The 19359-nt window shown below is 36.3% G+C and overlaps 2 protein-coding genes across 2 annotated transcripts in view; both read left to right on the forward strand.

Moving 5' to 3' along the window:
- The first annotated feature begins 6617 nt into the window (after positions 1–6617).
- The window catches only part of LOC143412062 (uncharacterized), a 79766-nt gene continuing 67024 nt past the window's right edge, over positions 6618–19359 (forward strand). The window contains 1 exon segment of the mRNA XM_077109086.1: positions 6618–6706. Within this exon segment, the coding sequence (XP_076965201.1) occupies positions 6704–6706 (3 nt within the window). The 5' untranslated portion in view covers positions 6618–6703.
- LOC143641540 (uncharacterized) overlaps positions 6644–19359 on the forward strand; it is a 107977-nt gene continuing 95261 nt past the window's right edge. The window contains exon 1 of the mRNA XM_077109083.1: positions 6644–6706. The gene's annotated coding sequence lies outside the window, so the exon portion shown is untranslated. The remainder of the gene's footprint in view (positions 6707–19359) is intronic.

Below are 19359 nucleotides of genomic sequence, written 5' to 3' on the forward strand. Positions count from 1 at the left end.
CCTGAAGCCCCTGACTCTCGGTTTCCTGGCAGGGCAGTTTGGAAATACTAACCACAAGTGCTGAGGATGTGGTTTCACCCCATCCTGCAGGTGCTCCTGTCAGGCCTGAAGGAAGTTGGATTATTTCAGGCATTTCTGAGCTGCTAGTAGCTGCTAGCTGAGACTGAAAGTTATTCTAACATTGCACACACTCTCTTCTGCCATGGCTGCAAACTTGGATTACAGAAGAGGCACAGGAACAGACAAAAGCCCTTGATAGTAAGGAGTAGAGCCTGACTTGGACCTAAGATTTAAATGCTATTTCTCCTGCCTCCTCCTCACTTACCTTCACAGTGGACAATGCAAGGAGACTGGTCTTTTCTGGGCGTCTTTATAATCAGATTAGACTTTCTATGAGAAGAAAATAGCCTGTTGCCACCTTATGTGCTCTTATATTTCCAATTGGTATTAGGGTCAGTGACCAGAACTCTGTGAGCCTCCAGGACTCAGGGCTATGGGAAAATGGTCATGCTGCCCTGCACAGAAATGAGGACCTGTACAGTTGTAAAGAACTTTTCTGCTACAGTATCACAGCAATTTCTCTCTCTAGTCAATGCCCCTGGCTACATAGCACTTCATGGACACCGCAGTCCAATCGGCCTCAGCACACTGACACTTCAGGACTTTTGCAACACAGAGAACCCAGAGCCCATCTGTGAGGACAGAAAAATGAAGCCTCGCTACCTAGTGGTCATGAGGGGCAATGCCGGGGATCTGCTCATCAGAACCCAGGATCTTCCATAAAAGAAAAATCGTGGTCCCAAACTTGTGAACCACAGAGATCACAGCGCAGAGACTCTGTTTTCAGAACTTCTTAAACAACGTATTGGCTCTTGCTTCCACTTCCAGAAAAAAAACGATGGTTCTTTCAGAACATGCTTTTTGTTACAAGAAGAAAATTACCCACATCCCTGTCTGGTCTCAGTGGAGAGGCTATATCCCATTCATCAGCAAACTATCTGTTATCAGCAAGGAAAAAAAATAGGCCTGAGGGTAATATCAATAAGAGGAACCCAAGACCCAAGTTACCTCGAAGGGTGAGATTTTTGAGGTCCTTTCCACAGACCAGAACCTGAAACTCAGGAAGAGTTTCCTCTGAGTCATAAAATCTGTAAAAAATTATAGTTAAGAATTTAATGAAAACTGATCAGCATGGACCAAAGTGAGCTAGGCTTGTGATGGCAGTGGGATCTTGACAGTCTGAAATCATCCAGCTGTCAGACAAAAGTCAAGAGGTGGACCTGGTAGGACTCTCTGGGAAGAAATTGGGTATCCCCAATACAACTGGGATACAAGAGAGGCACACTGACTCTTGTCTGAGAGGTCCTACTCTGAGAGGTCCTACTCTCTCCCTTGAGAGTGTCCCCTTTCCCTTGTTTTATTCATTCAATAAACTCATGCCTGTTATTCTGAGCAACATGTCTGAAATCTTTCTGATTTGAATATAAAAATCTGGATTTGAAGGGGGATCTTTGTTCTGCCTCAGTTTCCCAGAAGCCACTAACCCTGTATCACTAAACTTTTAAAAAGTTCTCATGATCTGCACTGATCTTGCTCCAGTTACACTCTTAAGATTTCTGGAATCCCAGTTTCTATCTCTTTCTGGAAAAGCCAAAGAGAGAATGTGTAAGATAGAGATAACCAACAGGAATATTATTCTCTTTCTCACACTCTAGTGAGGGGGGGGCACCTCCCCTCCACCATGAGAAAAAGTTGGACCTGGTTTCTGAGCGGCAAAGCTCTTTGGTCCTCACTGTAGCATCCAAATTATCAATGAAGACAGGAAGGTAATTATCCACAGTCTGAGAGCCCACGTTATAGATGTCTCCACAAGATACATGCAGATTTCAGTTTCCACCAATTTTACAGAAATATTTGCATGAGGAGACCTTTGACCTTCCCCTTCTTTGTGTTTGTGTGTGTGTGTGGGGGGGGTGGAGGCAGGAATTACAGGGGACCAGAAATGATGGGAGTAAGTTATTCCATGTTGAATCTGTGGCAGAAATTTCATGTTTGTACCACTGGACATGGCTGGTAGGGTGGATATTTAAATGCTGAATACTATTTTGTTTCTTACTCAAATGTTTATCCATAGACCTTATTCTGTATCCCAGTGTTACCACTGTATGGAGGCCTATGTATATATTTATGTATACCTGATCTGGGTATAAGAATTTTAAATTGTGATTATCCTCTGTGGAGTCAGCCAGTATGACCAACATTAATTTTCCTCCTGCATATTAGACCGTCTCTTTGCAGAATTCCATGCAGATCATCATGGAGCTACTTGTTAATTCTGTCTCCTTGGGGAATGAGCAAGTACCGCACATAACCAACAAGAATATCATTGTTCTAAGGTTAGGTGAGACTTCTGGAGAAGGGCCTTCACAGGCAGGATTTGGAGATAGCCAAGACAGGTTCAGAAGAAATACCCAAGTGTGGGTACTCCCCTAAATCTTGTCCCAGGAATTTACCACTTGTACGACTCAACATTCCTATCCCGAAAGAAATCTAGACTGCATAATTTTTCCCTGGCAATATAATAGGTATAAAAATCCAGATTACATACTTCTAGAAGTTACAAACAAAATATTTTCACATCATTTTAAATGTTTATTGGGCACTGAATATTTCTTTTCTGTTGCTACTTTTTTTGTTTTAGCTCCCTGCCCCTGGTAGTCCATTTATCAGTCATTTCCACTGTACTTTTTGTTCTTTTACAAGTCTTAAAAACTAACACCTTTACCACCAGTAAATTATCGACACTGACAGGAGTAAAGGTTATGCAAACAAATGAGATAAAAGTAATTTACACTTTTTTTTTATTGTGCCATAACCCCCTCCTTCCCCCCACACCAATAACTATAGCCCTATCAGTTAAGGAGTGTGTCCTCACATGCCTTCATAATATTTAAGTAAGAAATATCATTTCTTGAAACACTTCAGTCTTTCAGTGCTGGTGGAATGTGATGTGACTCAAATATACCTTCATTCAGCCATGCTGCAGGGAAAATGTACATGTGTCCTAGTGGGTTGCATCAGTATCATTGGGTTGTCATGACAATGCCACAAATGGGGTTAAACAGAAATTCATTTTTGCTAATACCAGAGATGTATATCAAGGTGCTTGCTGGAATAATTTTCTTTGAGACCCAGTCTTTGATATGTAGATTGCCATCTTCTATTTCTATATTTGCACGGCATTTTTCTGTGCTTCTCTTTGTTCTTATTGCTGCTTTTTATAAGTAGAAAAAGTTAATTCGATTAGACTTTAAACCAATTAATCGTGTTAATATTAATCATGTCTTTAAGATCCATATATTAAAAAGAGTCACAATCTGAGGCATTAGGTATTCGAAACATCCATATAAGAGATTTGTTGAGAAGACACTTCAGCTGGTTACATAAACTAGTCTCCTTCTGAAGACATACTCCCAGGAAAGAAAATACTGAGTGAAGGGATATGCCCAGGTAACATTTTAATAGCTACAGTCAGATTACATCCCATCATAGAAGGGCTGCTGAAGTTACATTGCCACAAGAAATCTCTAGTTGTAGCTGCTTCTCTGCATCCAGGATTCTCTGAGTGTTAGCACTTTGGTTAGTCTCTTGTCTATTTGGAAAATTGAATCACACTGTTTCTTTTGTTAGTTTTCTTCTAATTTCTCAACTGACAACCTTAAGTTACCTTTCAGTTGATTATCAGCTATTTACTTTTTTTTTTCTTCCCTACATCATTCTCAGATTCTGGAAACTATACTGTGCTTTTCTGTACCCTGGGTCTCCAAGCAACTTGGTTTGATGTAGCTCTGTTACTGAAGACTTCCCTTAACATGCAAAAAGTATAAAAAAATAGTCTCTCAAGTCAAAAGAACCTCCTGGGATAGCTTCTCTAGGCTCTCTCTTTAAAATGGCAAAGAAATAATAGTATTTCTCTAAATGGACATCCCCTATACCAGGAAATCAAACTTTGAGAAGCTTAGAAGAAATTCCATAGGTTCTGTCCTGGGTGCTTCTCAGTTCTGACACATGCTGCTGATAAAGCGTTTGATATCTAGATGCCTGTGTTTTCTCATCTCTACAATTGGATGTTTTTAAAGGACTCAGTTGGTTTAATGAATTCTTCAGGACTATTGATAAGTAGGTACTGTTACTCCACACCTGACAAGACACCTTGAACTTACTGTGCAGACACTGCTTAACCATTATTTGAAACCATACCAATTTTCTTTTAGAAACTTATAACATTTTTATCATGGACACTTATGTCATCCATGTGCCAAAATAAAATATGTCAACTCTTCCTTGTTTGCAATCCAGAGTTCAATTCTCTGAGGTTTTATGGTAGTGACAATAATTATATGCCCTTCTTGGTCTGCTTTTGCTCTGTGCCCTCATTAAAAACAAACAAAGAAAAGAAAACAAACAAACAAAGAAACAAACTAAAAAACTGCTGCATGCCTCTATAACCCATGCCCCTCTTTGTTTTGAAAACATAGGATTTAGTGGTCCTTTACATCCTTCCAGATTAGCTTGTTCTATAATTGTTAAACCCTGAATAACTTACCACATACTCAATATCAACCTATATTCTGATATTTAAAGAGGTGCTGAGGTGAATTCTAGATGGTGTTTGCCCTTGATGTAACCTGAACCAGGATTCCCTGGATCCTGGAATGGGAACCTCAAGGTGACACAGATACATAAGAAAGTTCTGTTTGTGTTATGTTATGTAACATAACATAGGACTGGATTTTACATACATATATCACAAATCCTGCTTTTCTGAATAACTGTCACTTTCCAAGTCTGATGAAAATAAGGGATGTTGCAAGAATCTTTTGATCTGGTGGAGGGATTTTGGCTTTGCAATCAGACACAGTTCATCTTGAATCCCAGCCCAGCTCTTCATTAGTTTTGGGAGTTTGTCCATAGGAGGAAACAGATATTACATCCTGGTCATTAGTTCTAAGCCCCAATTGTGAGATAAATTTAAATTTAATGTATTTAAACAATAGAGTCAAGGCCATGGAAGATCATGGTGTATGTGACCCCAAGGTCTTCAGACCCCATCTCCTTGTGTTTGCTATCTGATATCTGCAATGGGAAAGAACCTGTGATAAGAATCAAGTGGCAAAGAATAATCTACTTTTGGACACTTCCTGGTTGGAGGTTCCTGTTCCCATGGAGGGCATTGTTCTCCTACTTTTTGGGCCTGAGGAGAAATATTAGGAGACCAGGCCCTTGACTCACTGATATCAGGGGATCCATAGCTCTGAAAACTTGCCTACTGTGAACTGAGATATGACAGAGAGATTCACACTTGATGGTGTAGTTCTCAAAATGTTACTGCTGTTTACATTTGCTTCCCCAAATGCTGAAGTATAACACCAGAGAAGCACGCGGAGGAGGCAAGTTTAGAGTGGAAAGTAGAAGCTTTATTAAGGACAGCAGAAAAGACTTCTCCCAGAGGAAAAAGGGGACCCATGAGGTGGAATCCATGTTAGGGGGAGGCCTTCTCTCTTTTATGGCTAAGGTCTTCTTTTCACTTTCCTGCTTTGTTCCTGGCCTTAATTCTGTTATCTTGGGATAATAGAATGTAGGTGGGAAGACCCAGAAGGTGAGGGGCAGATGGGCTGGAGGAGTAATCTGGGCAGGAAGGGTCTGGGGAGGCCTGGTTTGCTGGGAGCTGCCTCATTAACATTTCTTTAGAATGGGCTGTGGGCTTTGGGAACATTAACCTTTCAATTTCCCCAAGTGCTGCTCTGCTTTCCTGGGCTCCATTCTCAACATGGCCTTCATTTTCAATTTTACTCAATATTAGAACTGATTTACCTAACTACACTAATTACCTATCTTTAAATCTGGCTTCAAAAACACATACTTTATTAGTAGTATTTTATTAGTCACCTAAGTGTACTATGCTGGGTTATGTTATTAAAATCAATTTTAGCTGTTTCTTTTTCTATTGTTAATGTGAATACTAAAAATACCTAAATTACCCTTGTGCTGTTTTCATTGGACATTGTCGCTTTAGGAGGTTGCTTCCCAGTTCAATCTGCCTCCTAACAAGAGCAGAAAAGTAAAATGAAATTTTATAGCAATTGTCACTATATCACTTTCAACCATGAATAATATATAGGCAAATAATATATAGGCATATGTAATCCATAAACTGAAATTACATGCAAGGTTAAATGAAAATGTTATGCTGGTTGGAGGCTCTGGGGTGCAATTCTCAGACCTCGAAAGAAAACAAAACAAAACAAAAATTCCCAAACCAAAAAAGACCCCCACCCCCAAACAAAAACAAAAACGAAACAACAAAAAACACGGTGCAACCAAGAACCTGCCATTGTGGCCTTATTCATGCCTGGATTGGACATATACCTGTCACTCAAAAAGAAGGCTCACACTCGGGGGTGGGTGGGCACCCTCCGAAGCCCTGTCCAATCAGGAGCACTTCGTGACAACTGTCCAATCCTGTGTGCAGCCAGCGAGAAGGGGGCGGGCTTCCTCAATCTCGTTGGGTACTTTTCTTCCGTGTCCGCCATTCCTACTGTTCAGCTGCAGGATCGTCTGTCACATTTGGAGTACCCGGTTGCGGTGCTGAGCGGGTGCTGAAGATCCCTGGGTCGTAGGCTTGGCTCCTGAGCAGGAGGAAATGGTGAGTGTGGCGTGGCATCCCGAGCCTGAGAGGGAGGCGGGCGGCGGGCGGCAGGGGGAGTGGAAGCAGAGACTGTTGGAACCGTGGCTGTGGCCGAATGGGAGCCAGCGGACGCGACTCCAGGCAGTCTCGCTCTGCTCTGCAGGCTTGAGCCTTCCCAGGGGCCAGTACCTCCCCTCAGTCCCAGTACCCTCTCTCAGTCCCACTGGTCCTCCAGATGGCGAGTGTGCCCGGGGCAGAACCGCGAACAGCCTTCCCCACCCAAGGGCACTCTCAGCCCCCGGTTCTAACCCTATCTGGCCGCCCTGTGCCTGCAGCCAGTGTCTTGGTGGTGGTGGCTGACTGGGGGCAAGATTATCTTCATCCAGTCTCCACCTGCGGGTTTCCCGGGAGAGGAGGTGTAGGATATAGGGAACTCGCTTCTTCCTGAGCTAGCTCGTTTACATTTTTACTTTTTTTTTCCTTTACTTTCTTTTTGTAAGTATAGGTATAGTTTCATAATATGCATGGATGTCAAGTAAGGCGAAGTACTTCTTTTTCTCTAATCATTAAGTTTCTTGGCTAAATTCATATTTATTTTAAGTTTGTGGATGAATGTCAGAACTTTATTGTGAATGTCTAGAGCGTTTGGGTCCCTGGGTAAGGGTTGCGAAATAACCAGGACACAGGGGATGCAGAGCAAAGGCAGCAATTGCAACTGCATGCTGAGGTTTATTTGCAAGTTCCTTTTATATTCTTCTTCTAACAAAGCAAGCAATTCTTCAATAACACTTTACCCACATTGTCCAAATATCATGCCTCAGCGGATACACAGATCTAAATTCAGATCTTTCCTGTTTATTTGATAAGTACCCTCTTAAAGTTCTTTGTAGACATTATCTAATCCCCTGAGGATGCATTTGTTTCTTTAGAATGTACTGTTCCCAGAACAAGTATGCAGGAAGCTTCTTCCTCTTGGCCAAACCATGCAGAACTTGTGACTTGGATAAGGGGAAGAGAACTTTTCCTCCTCCTAACTGAGGTTTGCCTCAGCTGACCTAAATCACAGCCACAGCTCTTGCAAAATTGTCAGGCCTGAGGGAGCTAAACTCTGCACACTCAAACCCCAACAGTTTATGCATCTTTATTTATTTAAAATTTATTTATTTTTGCATTATGATACTTTTTATTTGTTTTGATTAGTTACACATGACAGAACAATGATCTTGACATATCATACATTTGAATCAGATGGGGTATAAATCTTCGTAATGATTTTCCTAACATAATTGTAAAAGCATTCTGTTTGGATTTGCATTTATTTCCCTGTTTGCTAAAGATGTTGAAAGTTTTTCACATAATTGTTGGCCATTTGGACTTTTTTTTGAGAGGTTTCTGTTTCCTTTATTTTCAAAAATAATGAATGGATAATTTGGTTTTCCTTTCATGTTGAGATTTTTAAAATTCCTCATATATTTAATATTAAACATTTGCCAGATTAAAAAATGACAAAGAATTTCTCTCATTCAGTGTTTTGTCTCTTAATGCTGTTAATTTTTTTTTCTTTGTCAAGCAGAAGCATTTTTATTTTGATGCCATTTGTTTGTTCTTGATATTATTTCTTGAGATATAGGAGTAGTTTTCAGGTTATCCTTAGGTCTTTTTTTTTAAAGAGAGAGAATTTTCAAATATTTATTTATTTATTTATTTATTTATTTTTAGTTTTCTGCAGACACAACATCTTTATTTATATGTGGTGCTGAGGATCAAACCCAGGCCACAAGCATGCTAGGCAAGCTTGCTACCACTTGAACCACATCCCCAGCCCCACCCTTAGGTTTTCTTATAGAAGTTTTTAAATAGTTAGGCTCATTTTCAAGCCTTAAATACATTTTGGGTTGATATTTACATATTGTGTAAAAAGGACTTCTCTCCAAAGCATATTTGGGGATTTTTATCATTAATTAGATGGTGAAACATTTCTAGGTCTCTGTAGCTCCTGTTTTGCTTAATTGTCTCTGTTTTTGTTCCAGAAACACACTGCTTTTGCTATTATGGCTCTGTGGCATAAATTGAAGTCAGATGTTTTGAGGTTTTCGGGTTTACAGTTTACAAATTGCTTGCTATTCTGGGTGTTTCATTATTCCATATGAGACTGAGGGTTTTTTGTTTTTTTTTCCTTCTAGTTATGAGAATAATATCATTGTTATTTTGATCAAGATTATATCAAATCTGTAGATGACTTTAAGTAATCTGATGGCTTTATTCAGTCTATAGATGACTTTAGTTTATTTAGTTCATTTAATGTACATGGCTTTAGTTTATATGTAGATGGTTTTAATGTTTTCAGTGTTTTGTAATTTTTCTGATGGAAATTTCTCCTTTCTTTTGTTAGACTTATTGCTAAGCATTTTTAAGTTATTTGCAATAAAATGAATTCTTTATTTCTCAACAGATTCATTATTGTAGGAAAATTATTGATCTTCCTACATTTCTTTATTCTGTAACTTTGATGCATTTGTTTATCACCAGTAGGAATGTTCTGGTGGAAACATTAGGATTTTCTAAGTTTAACCTTATGTCATCTGTAGACATATAATTTGACTTCTTTCTTTCCTATTTGTAACCCTTTAATTTTTGCCTCTTTCCAAAAGCTCCAGCTAAATTTGAGTATTTATTGTACAGGAGTGGTGGTGGTGGGTGTCCTTTCTATTTTTCATCATTTAAAGGCACCGCATTCAGCTCTTCCCTATTCAGTAGAAAGTTGGCATTAGATTTGTTATGTAGCCTTTGATGTTGAAACAAATTCCTTCTCTTCACAGTTTCTTCAGGTTGTATATTCGGATGTGATATTGAATTTATGTCAAAGGCTTTTTTTTTTTTTTTGCATCTATTGAGATGATCATGTGAATTTTGTATTTGGTTGTATTTATGTGGTGTATTATATGTATATTGATTTGAGTTTGTTGCAGTTCTGCAATAAAAACAACTTTATCGTGCGGTATGATCTTTGTGATGTGTATTAAATATGGTTTGGTTTGCTATCATATTGAGGGGGTTTTCATCTAAGTTCATTAGTTATATTGGTTTGACATTTTCTTCCCTCAAGAAGTGTTCTTATTTTGCTTTGGTTTTTGTTTGGTAGTACTGGGGATTAAACCCAGGACCATTCAACTCTGAGATACAATCCCAGTTCTTTTAATTTTATTTTGAGACTTGGTATTAAGGTTTTGATGTGAGGTGTTCCCCAAATGCTCATATGTGAGACAATGCAAGAAGGTTCAGAGAGGAACTGATTGGATTGTGAAAGCCTTAACCCTATCAGTGAATTAATTCTTGCATGGGATTAACTGAGTTGTCACTGGAGGGAATAGTGCATTGGGGTCAGGGATTTGGGGTATATATTTGTGTCTGGTAAGTGGAGTTTTTCTCTCTGCTTTCTCATCACCATATGAGCTGTTTTCCTCTGTCACACTCTTTCTTTCCACCATGATGCTCTGCTTCACCTTAAGCCCTGAGGAATGAAACTGGCCTTCTTTGGACGAAAACCTCTAAGACTGTGAGCCCTCAAATAAACTCTTCATCCTGTATAAATGTGCTCATTCTTTTAGTCACAGTGGTTAAATAGCTACTAACTAAAACACAAGGTCTTTCTAAATTACTGAGGCTGGCTTTGAACTTTTGATCTTCCTGGCTCAGCCTCCCCAATTTTTGGGATTATAGGTATGCAACACAGTTTGGGATTATAGGTATGCAACACAGCTGGTCTTCTGTCTGGTTTTTAAAATCATGATGATACTGGCTTCATAGAATGAATTGGGGAGTGTTCCTTATTTTTCTAGTTCAAGGAATAACTTGAGGAGCATTTTGTTAATTCCTCCTAATATTCTGGTAAAAGTTAGTATTGAAGTCATCTTGTCCAGGAGATTCTGTGTTGAAAGGCTTAGTATTATTGCTTTATCTGCATTACTTTTTTTTTGTGGGGTGGGGATGTACCGGGGTTTGAACTCGGGGGCACTCGACTACTGAGCCATATCCCTAGCCCTGTTTTGTATTTTATTAGAGATAGGGTCTCACTGAGTTGCTTATCGCCTTGCTAAATTGCTGAGGCTGGCTTTGAACTCATGATCTTCCTGCTTCTGCCTCCCTAGCTGCTGGGATTACAGGCATGTGCCATTGTGCCCAGCTGCATTGAATTTTATTGTTATTTTATGTTTTCAATATGCATTTGTTAAATTTTGGTAGGTCATGCATACCTTGAAATTTAATCATTTCTTCTAGATTTTCCAATATATTAGAATATGAGTTTTCTAAATAGTCCCTGATAATCCTTTCAGTTGCATTGCCCTCTGAAGTGATATTGCTTTGTTCATCTCTAATTTTATGAATTTCTCTTTCCTATGATTTGTTTGTCTAAGGTTTACTCATTTCGTTTATTTTTTCAAAGAACCAACTAGTTTCTTCATCAATCCTTTGTACTCTTTTTATTCTCTATTTCATCTCTTATCTTTATTCTTTCCTTATACTCAGTTGGAGAATAATTTGATTTTGTCTTTATAAGACTAACAGATGTATTACTAGGTTATTTTGTTTGTGTCTTTCTGGTATTTTATGTAGGAACTCATAATTGCATTTTCTTTTTTTAAAACTTCCTTCATGGTGTCCCAGAATTCTGGTATATACTATTTCTGTTGTTTGATTCTAAGATTTTAAAAATTTCTCTCCTCATTTGTTTTATAACATACACTCAAAAGTATTTTATTCAATCGCCATGTGATTGTATAGTGTCTTTAATTTTTCTTGCTTCTGATTTCAGGCAGTAATGACCTGATAAGATACAAAGCATTGGTTGCACATTTTTCTCTGTTAGGACTTCCTTTGTGGCCTTCAATATGACCTACTTTGGAGAGAGTTCCATGAGCAAGTTAAAATAAAGTGTGGTCACCTACTGTAAATCGAAATATTTTATAAGTACTTGTTAAGTCAATTTTGTATGTAGTATGCTTTAGCTGCAGGCCATATTTTTTCCTCAAAAATCAGGTCTGATTTTGTAATTGAAAGGTAAATTTTGTCATGTTTAATCAGTTTCATATGATTGTAGTGAACTTGGAATAAAAGCTGTGGCAAACCTGTGAGAGTTGGACTTTGAAAAAGTGGAGTTGGTAATAAAATTATAGATAGAAGGATGGCTATCTAAATTGGATTTTGTCATGAGCATGTATCTGCATGTTTGTAAGGACAATCTAAAAATAACTTGTCAGATATTTTTTTTTGTTCTCCACTTATTTGTCAGGGTTGTGTTTTCCTTTTATTGTTTGTCAATGTGGTTTATTTCTCATGGAGGTGACTTGTTCAATTGCTTCTGTATGAATATGGGAATGTCAGATGACAGCATTTTTTTGTTTGTTTATGTTGGCACAAGGTTTTGTGTAGGTGTGTGGTAGATACAAATGAAGGGCTTATGCTCTAGCTAGATTAGAGGTATTATCAACCCTAAGCTGGAGCCAATGCAAGAGTGAGGAGACTGTAAAGTCCAGAGGACTGAATATTTGGTGAGATTGTTGACATTGATCATTAGAGAAATAAGGTTTGATTTTGGATTAGATGCACAAGTGATTGTACAAGACATAAATGCAAAATAGTACAAAGTTTTGGCTGGACACATGGAATTCTTAACATGTTTCAAGAAAATAATGATGATAATGATGTTAATAATAGAATATTACTTAAGATATGAAAAAAGATTATTTTAATAATAAATGGCTTAAAACAATAAAACAATAAATATGAGAAAGAGTGACAAGAGATGATCTTCCAAAAATAAATAAAGATTAGAAACATACATTTATGTCGGGTTTGTGACTCAGTGGTATAGAGGTTTCCTTCCTTGTGAGGTAACCTTGGTGTAATTCCTACCACTACCAAAATAACAACAACAACAACAACTAAAAAAAGGAATTTTTCTAATTACAACATTATAGCTATACATATTAATTGTGTTTACTTTGCCAAAATCATACATGATTCAATTTGATTTTCTCCCTTTTAATCCTCATTATCTTCTTTTCCTTTCCATCTTTCCTCCTAATATTCTCCTTAGTCTAATTTACTAATCTTCCTTTCCTTCATTTATTTATTTTTCATTGGTATTTTATATATACATAAAATAAGTAATTTACATATATAACTTTTTATATGTAATTCATATATGCACATAACATTTTGTTCAATTCTGTCCACATTTTCCTCCATTCCTGTCCCTCCTTTTCTCAATCTCTTTCTAATCTCCCCTGTAAATTTATGATATCCAATCCCATTTTCCTAGTTTTGCTCTTGCTGACACATATGAGATAAAACATTTGACCCTTGATTTTTTTAAATCTAATTTGTTTTACTTAGCATAATATTCTCCATTTCCATCCATTTACTGCAAAATGCCATAATTTAAATTTTATGGCCATGTAAAACTCTGTGTGTGTGTGTGTGTGTGTGTGTTTGTGTGTGTGTGTGTGTGAGAGAGAGAGAGAGAGAGAGAGAGAGATATTGCCTAATGCATTCATCTGTTGATGGGCATCTGAACTGTTTCAATAATTTGGCTTTTGTGAATTGTGCTACTATGTATATAAATGTGAATATATGAAAATATAGTTTAAGTTATATTTACTTATGCATTTAGGGAACAATTGACATATATCTAATATTCATGACTATTCAGACATGTTTTTCTGATAAAAATATAAATGAGTCATAAGAAGAAACACTCACTAATGATCAAATATATATAGCCATGGCATATTAATGTAAATTTTTTTAGTATGAAAAAGAATTTTCATTTAGAAAATATCACTTGCATTTTTGTGTGTCTCTTTTCACAATTTCTTATTAGTTATACATGAAAGTAGAATTCTTTTTAGAATTGACACATTGTACAAAAATGGAGGACAGGTTTTCATTCCTCTTGCTGTACATGGTGCAGAGTCACAAAAGTAGGGTAATCATATATGTGTATAGGGTAATATGTCTGTCTAATTCCATCATCCTTCCCATACCCACACCATTTTTCCTCCCCTAACTCCTCTCTGCAAAATTCAAAATTTCTTCACCCCCCCTCCCACCCTTGATGGATCATCATTGGCTTATCAGAGAAAACATTTGGCTTTTGTTTTTGGGGGGTTTGGCTTATTTCACTTAACATGATTTCTCCAACTTCACTCATATATCTGTAAATGCCATAATTTCATTCTTCTTTAAGGCTGAATAATATTCCAGTGTGTATGTGCACCTTTTTTTTTTTTTTTTTTTTTTTTTTTTTTTTTTTTTTTTTTTTAACTATTCATCTGTTGAGGGTCATCTAGGTTGTTTCCATAGTTTACCTCTTGTGAATTGAGTTTCTCTAAACATTGATGTGGCTGTTTCACTGTAGTATCATGATTTAAAGTCCTTTGGGTGCAAACCAAGGAGTGGGATAGCTGGGTCAAATGGTGGTTCCATTCCAAGTTTTCTGAGAAATCTCCATTCTGCTTTCCATAGTGGTTGGCCAATTTGCAGTCCCACCAGCAATGTATAAGTGTACCCTTTCCTCCCCATCCTCACCAACACTTATTATTGCTTGTATTCTTCATAATTGCCATTCTGACTGGAGTACGAGGAGATCTTAGAATAGTTTTTATTTGCATTTCTCTAACTGCTACAGATGTTGAACCTTTTCCCCTATGTTTGTTGATTGATGATATTTCTTCTATGAAGTGTCTGTTCAGTTCCTTAGCCCATTTATTGATTTTTTTTTTTTTTGGTGTTAAGTTTTTTGAGTTCTTTATATATCCTGGAGATTAATTTCTTTTGCTGAGAAGCAGTTTTTAGTTTGAATGTATTCCATTTATTGATTGTTGGTTTTACTTCTTGCGCTTTAGGAGTCTTGTTAAGGAAGTCAATCCCTAAGCTGACCTGGTGAAGAGTTGAACCTCATTTTTCTTCTATTAGGTGCACGCATGGTCTCTGTTTTAGTGCCTAGGTCTTGGATACACTCTGAGTTGATCTTTGTGCAGAGTAGGACATAAAGGCAGAATTTCATTTTGCTACATATGGATTTCCAGTTTTCCTTTCACCATTTGTTGAGTAGCTGTGTTTGTCTAGTATGAGATGAGGTGTTTATGTGGGATTCTCTCTGTGTCTTCTATTCTCTACCATTGGTCTACATGTCTTATTTTGGTGCCAATACCATGTCATTTTTGTTACTATTGCTATGTAGTATAGTAAAGTTCTGGTATTGTGATGCCTTCTTCTTCACTCTCTTTGCTAAGTATTGTTGTAACTACTCTGGGCCTCTTAATTTTCAAAATGAATTTCATGATTGCTTTTTCTTGTTCTATGAAGAATGCCACTGGGATTTTAATAGGAAACAATTTTGGTAGTATTGTTTGCCCTTTTTTATTGGCAGTGGATTTGTACAAACTTATGTCTTCTACTTTCTGGTAAAATATGCATAAAATTAAATTTACCTTTATAACTCTTTCTAAGGGTAAAATTCAGTACCATTTAGTGTATTCACAGTGTTGGAAAACAATCAGAACTATCTAGTTCCACACACACACACACACACACACCAACCAGTGCCTTCCAACACCCATTTCCATTTTCTTCTTCCCTCATGGCCTGAAATGACTGACACACATTTTTTTTTTTCAATGCATTTGCTTTGTCATAAAATTTAAAATAATTTGACCTATGCAGTATGTGGCAAGTTTCTCTAATTTATTTCCCTTAACATGATACTTTCAAGGCTATTTTTGCTATATATTTTAGCATATTCTAATTAACGTATTAATGAATAAATTTATTTGTCGACATACTAAATTTTAGTTATCAGTTGTGGTTTTTATTGTGTTATTTGCAGTCCTTTGGATAAATCCAGGTGCACTCTACTACTATACTGACCAACATTTCCAGACTTTTTTTTTTTTTTTTTTTCCCATTTTGAGGCAGGGATTCCATAAACTTGCTTAAACTTGTGATTTCCACTTTTTACCCTCTACAGTTCCTGGGATTCTAGGTTGCACCACCATAAGTGACAGTTATCAGTGAATCTGCTATTAGATATTTGGGTTGTTTGAACCTTTGGTTATTATTATTACATTTTGTGTGTGAGTGTGTGTGTGTGTGTGTGTGTGTGTGTGTGTGTGTTAGCATGTGTGTGGTGCTAGGGATTGAACACAGGCCCTTGTGCATGTGAGTTAAGCACTCTAGCACCTGAACATGGCCCCAGCCCAGCACCTTTGGTTATTTTGAATAATTGAACTATAAATATACATATACAAATTGTTTTCTAACTATGTTTTGAGTTATTTTTGCACATATCTGAGGTGAATTCTGATTTATTTTGCAATTCATTTTTTATTGTTTTATAATTATTTACATATTTATTACTTATAATACATGAAGGTGCTTTCCACACTACTTGTACCACTTTGCATCCTCCCAAAGGTGTATGGAATTTTCAATTTTCCATAGCTTTGATTTTGTTTTGTTTTGTTTTGCTTATGCCCAGTTTTGGGTTTTGGTAAATTTTAATATTTTTTGTTTATAGCACAAAACAACAACATTTAGGCAGATAGAAGATCAAACAATCTGTTACATATGGCTCTGAAGAGAAATGTTGTGATACAAAGGAACACAGAGGGCTTATGCAGTCCATGATTATCAAAGACTAGTTCCCTAAGACACAGTTTGTACATTTCAGTTTATATCAGATCAACAAAAGTTTATGGAACCACATTGATTGAATAAGTGAAAAAATTTGGGTGACTTGAATGTGCAAGTTGTCCCTAACAGTATGGTCTCTGGCATTTGTGTTTATATGGAGGATGCATATGGGCACTGCAGTGTGAAAGCCTGAAACAGAAGTGTTGTGTGTGTGGCTCTAATCATATTTTCAAAAAGGGGAAATAACTGGCCTTCAGCTCAGGCTACAAATTTGTTGACACAACTTTTCAAAAACAAGAAAACAGTGTTAAAATTGTCTTTTTACTTCCCTGGTAATATAATATTATGCACAGGACTTTTATTTTAGTAGAGATTAAACATTTTTGTTGAATTAATTTTTGCAGCCAAAGGCTCTATTGCCAAATCAAAATTCATGAATATTTAATTTGGCTTTTGTATAAACTTTTATAGTTTTGGCATTAAAATTAGGTCTGTGGTTTCACTTTGCGATAATGATTGTACAACAATCTCACTTTTTGCTTGTAAATTAACATCCATCTTAACCTTATTTGTGGAAGAAACTGTTCTTCCCTGTCAAAAATAAATTGTCCTCAGGTGTATGGCTAATTTCTAGACTTCAAGATTTTTCACTTGCTCTATTTTTAAATTGTATTCTGTTAAACTCTTAACAAAGCTTCAAATAAATATCATGCTTAAGGTTATCAGATTCACTGTGATCACTAAGGGATATGATAAGTCCTGTTTTAAATGAATGATATTAGAAATTAATAAGAATTTTTAATGAGAATAATGCCAATAGAACCTTCACATTTTAAAGCACATAGTTTCTGTTACACGTGGCAAAAAGAGAAACTCATTGAATTTTTGTTTTTTCCATAAAGATGATATAGATTAAATTCCCCAGATATCGTTTAGAATGTCAGTACATTATCATGGTCTCACTGCAAACTGTTGCATTTATTTTTGTGTTTTTGGTAATCAAACAGGGTCTTTCACATACCAAACAAGTGCTCCACTATTTACCTACAACCATAGCCCCACAAATGTTGTTTTTTAAACTTTTTTATAAGTGAAAAGCTTATAGAATATTCTATATTAATGCACATATTATTCATATTACAAATAATTATACTCATAACTATTGTAGCCTGTATTCACTGAGTATAAAAGTTGTGGGTGTAATAAATGAAAATAGTGCATTGCCTAGCTCAATTTGAGTTCTTTTAAATATCCATTATGTATTTTCTCTTTGTTTTTTTGAAAACCTATAATTATTTGAAGCAAAGATGATAACACTGTATTGTGAAAATTATAATGCACAAATACAAAACATTTCTTGAAAAAAATAAAACAGTCCAAATTGTTCATATATTTCCCTTATTTTGATAGTGTAGTAGTTATGCAAATTGTAATATGTTAAGATGCATATTGTAATCCTTAGAACATCTAGTAAAAATCAAAATCTACCACATTTAAATCCTGAGTAAAGAAATTTAAAAGTTTACAACAGGTATTTGTTTGAGAATGTACGTAGGCCATGTAATCCTAATAGTGCAAAATGGGAAATAACTCAGATGTTTTTTCAATTCTGGTGTAGATGAACAAATTGCCATGCATTTACCCAATAAAACACTGCTGAGAAATACAAAGGAGGATATTACTGAAGCACACACTCTTGCTTAATGTCCCAAATATTGTGTCCTGAAACAGATGTACCAAAACTCATGTATTTTGAATGATTTTCTTGGAATATTGTAAATATTCTATGCTTAATAGCAATAAAATTTTTTTGGTGTACTTGTCAATACTATACAGTTAATATTTGTTAGATTAAATATGTGTCCATCTGAACATACTCAAAACTTAATAAAGTGGGGTTTGGATGGGAAGCAGGTAGGGACATAGAAAAAGTAAAAATAGCAGATAATTAGCAGATGTTGAAATCTAGATGCATATTGTACTATTCACTTTATTTTACATATTTTTAAAATTTTATGATATAAAACATTTGTATCAATGTAATTAGTTGATGTATACTAGTTCTTAAAATCTTGGTTGCTTATTGGATTATTATAGAAGGAACTGATTATTGGTGTATTCTGATCAAGACTGATTTTATTCCTTTGTTATGCAAAAGTGTTTACTGTGTGAACATTTATGAATTTTCACATGAATACTTAAGTCTGTGTGTATTTTTTGTGTGCACATCATATATCAATGCAAATGACAAATGTGATTGATTTGCCCAAAGTATCTTAGAATAACAGTAACAATTTGGTTTTTTCTTTAAAGTAGGACATGTTTACTCTTCTTATGGATTTTAATATTCTAAGGCATTTATATATGGCCTAACCCTGGTGGAGGAAGAAATGTTATCTATTCATTTCATTTTGGCCCCCATTTGGTAAGTGGCCTTGTTTTTATTTATTTAGTTTTCATTACAGGTATGAGCCCAAATATGCTTTTCCACTGAGTTGTATATGCAGTGCTTTTTGTTTTAATTGTGAGACAGATTTTCACTAAGTTGTCGACACTGGTGTCTAACCTGCATTTCTTCTGCCTCAACCTCCTGAGTTGCTGGGATTACAATATGCACCATCATACCTAGTTTGACTTTCTTTTGTATTGAAATATTTCCCAGTAAAACCTTTCCCACACTGATGCTCATCATGAGCAGAGTACAAACTACAGTGCCATGTCAATATTGTAATCTCAGAAAGTGTGAACTGAGTTCAATGAAAAAAATAATGTCCCTCAAAGATGACTGTGTGCAAAGGACAGAAATTAGGTAATGCAAGTGCTGTGGTTTGTATAGGTCTTCCACAAAGGTTAACACATTAAAAGCTTGGTTCCCAGTGTACTTGTCACTGTTAAAATCAAATGATGACTTCCACAATACTCAGGTGTTGGGTTATATTGTAGCTGGAGGAAATGTTTCCCCAGCAGATCTGTTT

Source organism: Callospermophilus lateralis, chromosome 1, assembly GCF_048772815.1.
Source record: "Callospermophilus lateralis isolate mCalLat2 chromosome 1, mCalLat2.hap1, whole genome shotgun sequence".
NCBI classification, from domain to species: Eukaryota; Metazoa; Chordata; class Mammalia; order Rodentia; family Sciuridae; genus Callospermophilus; species Callospermophilus lateralis.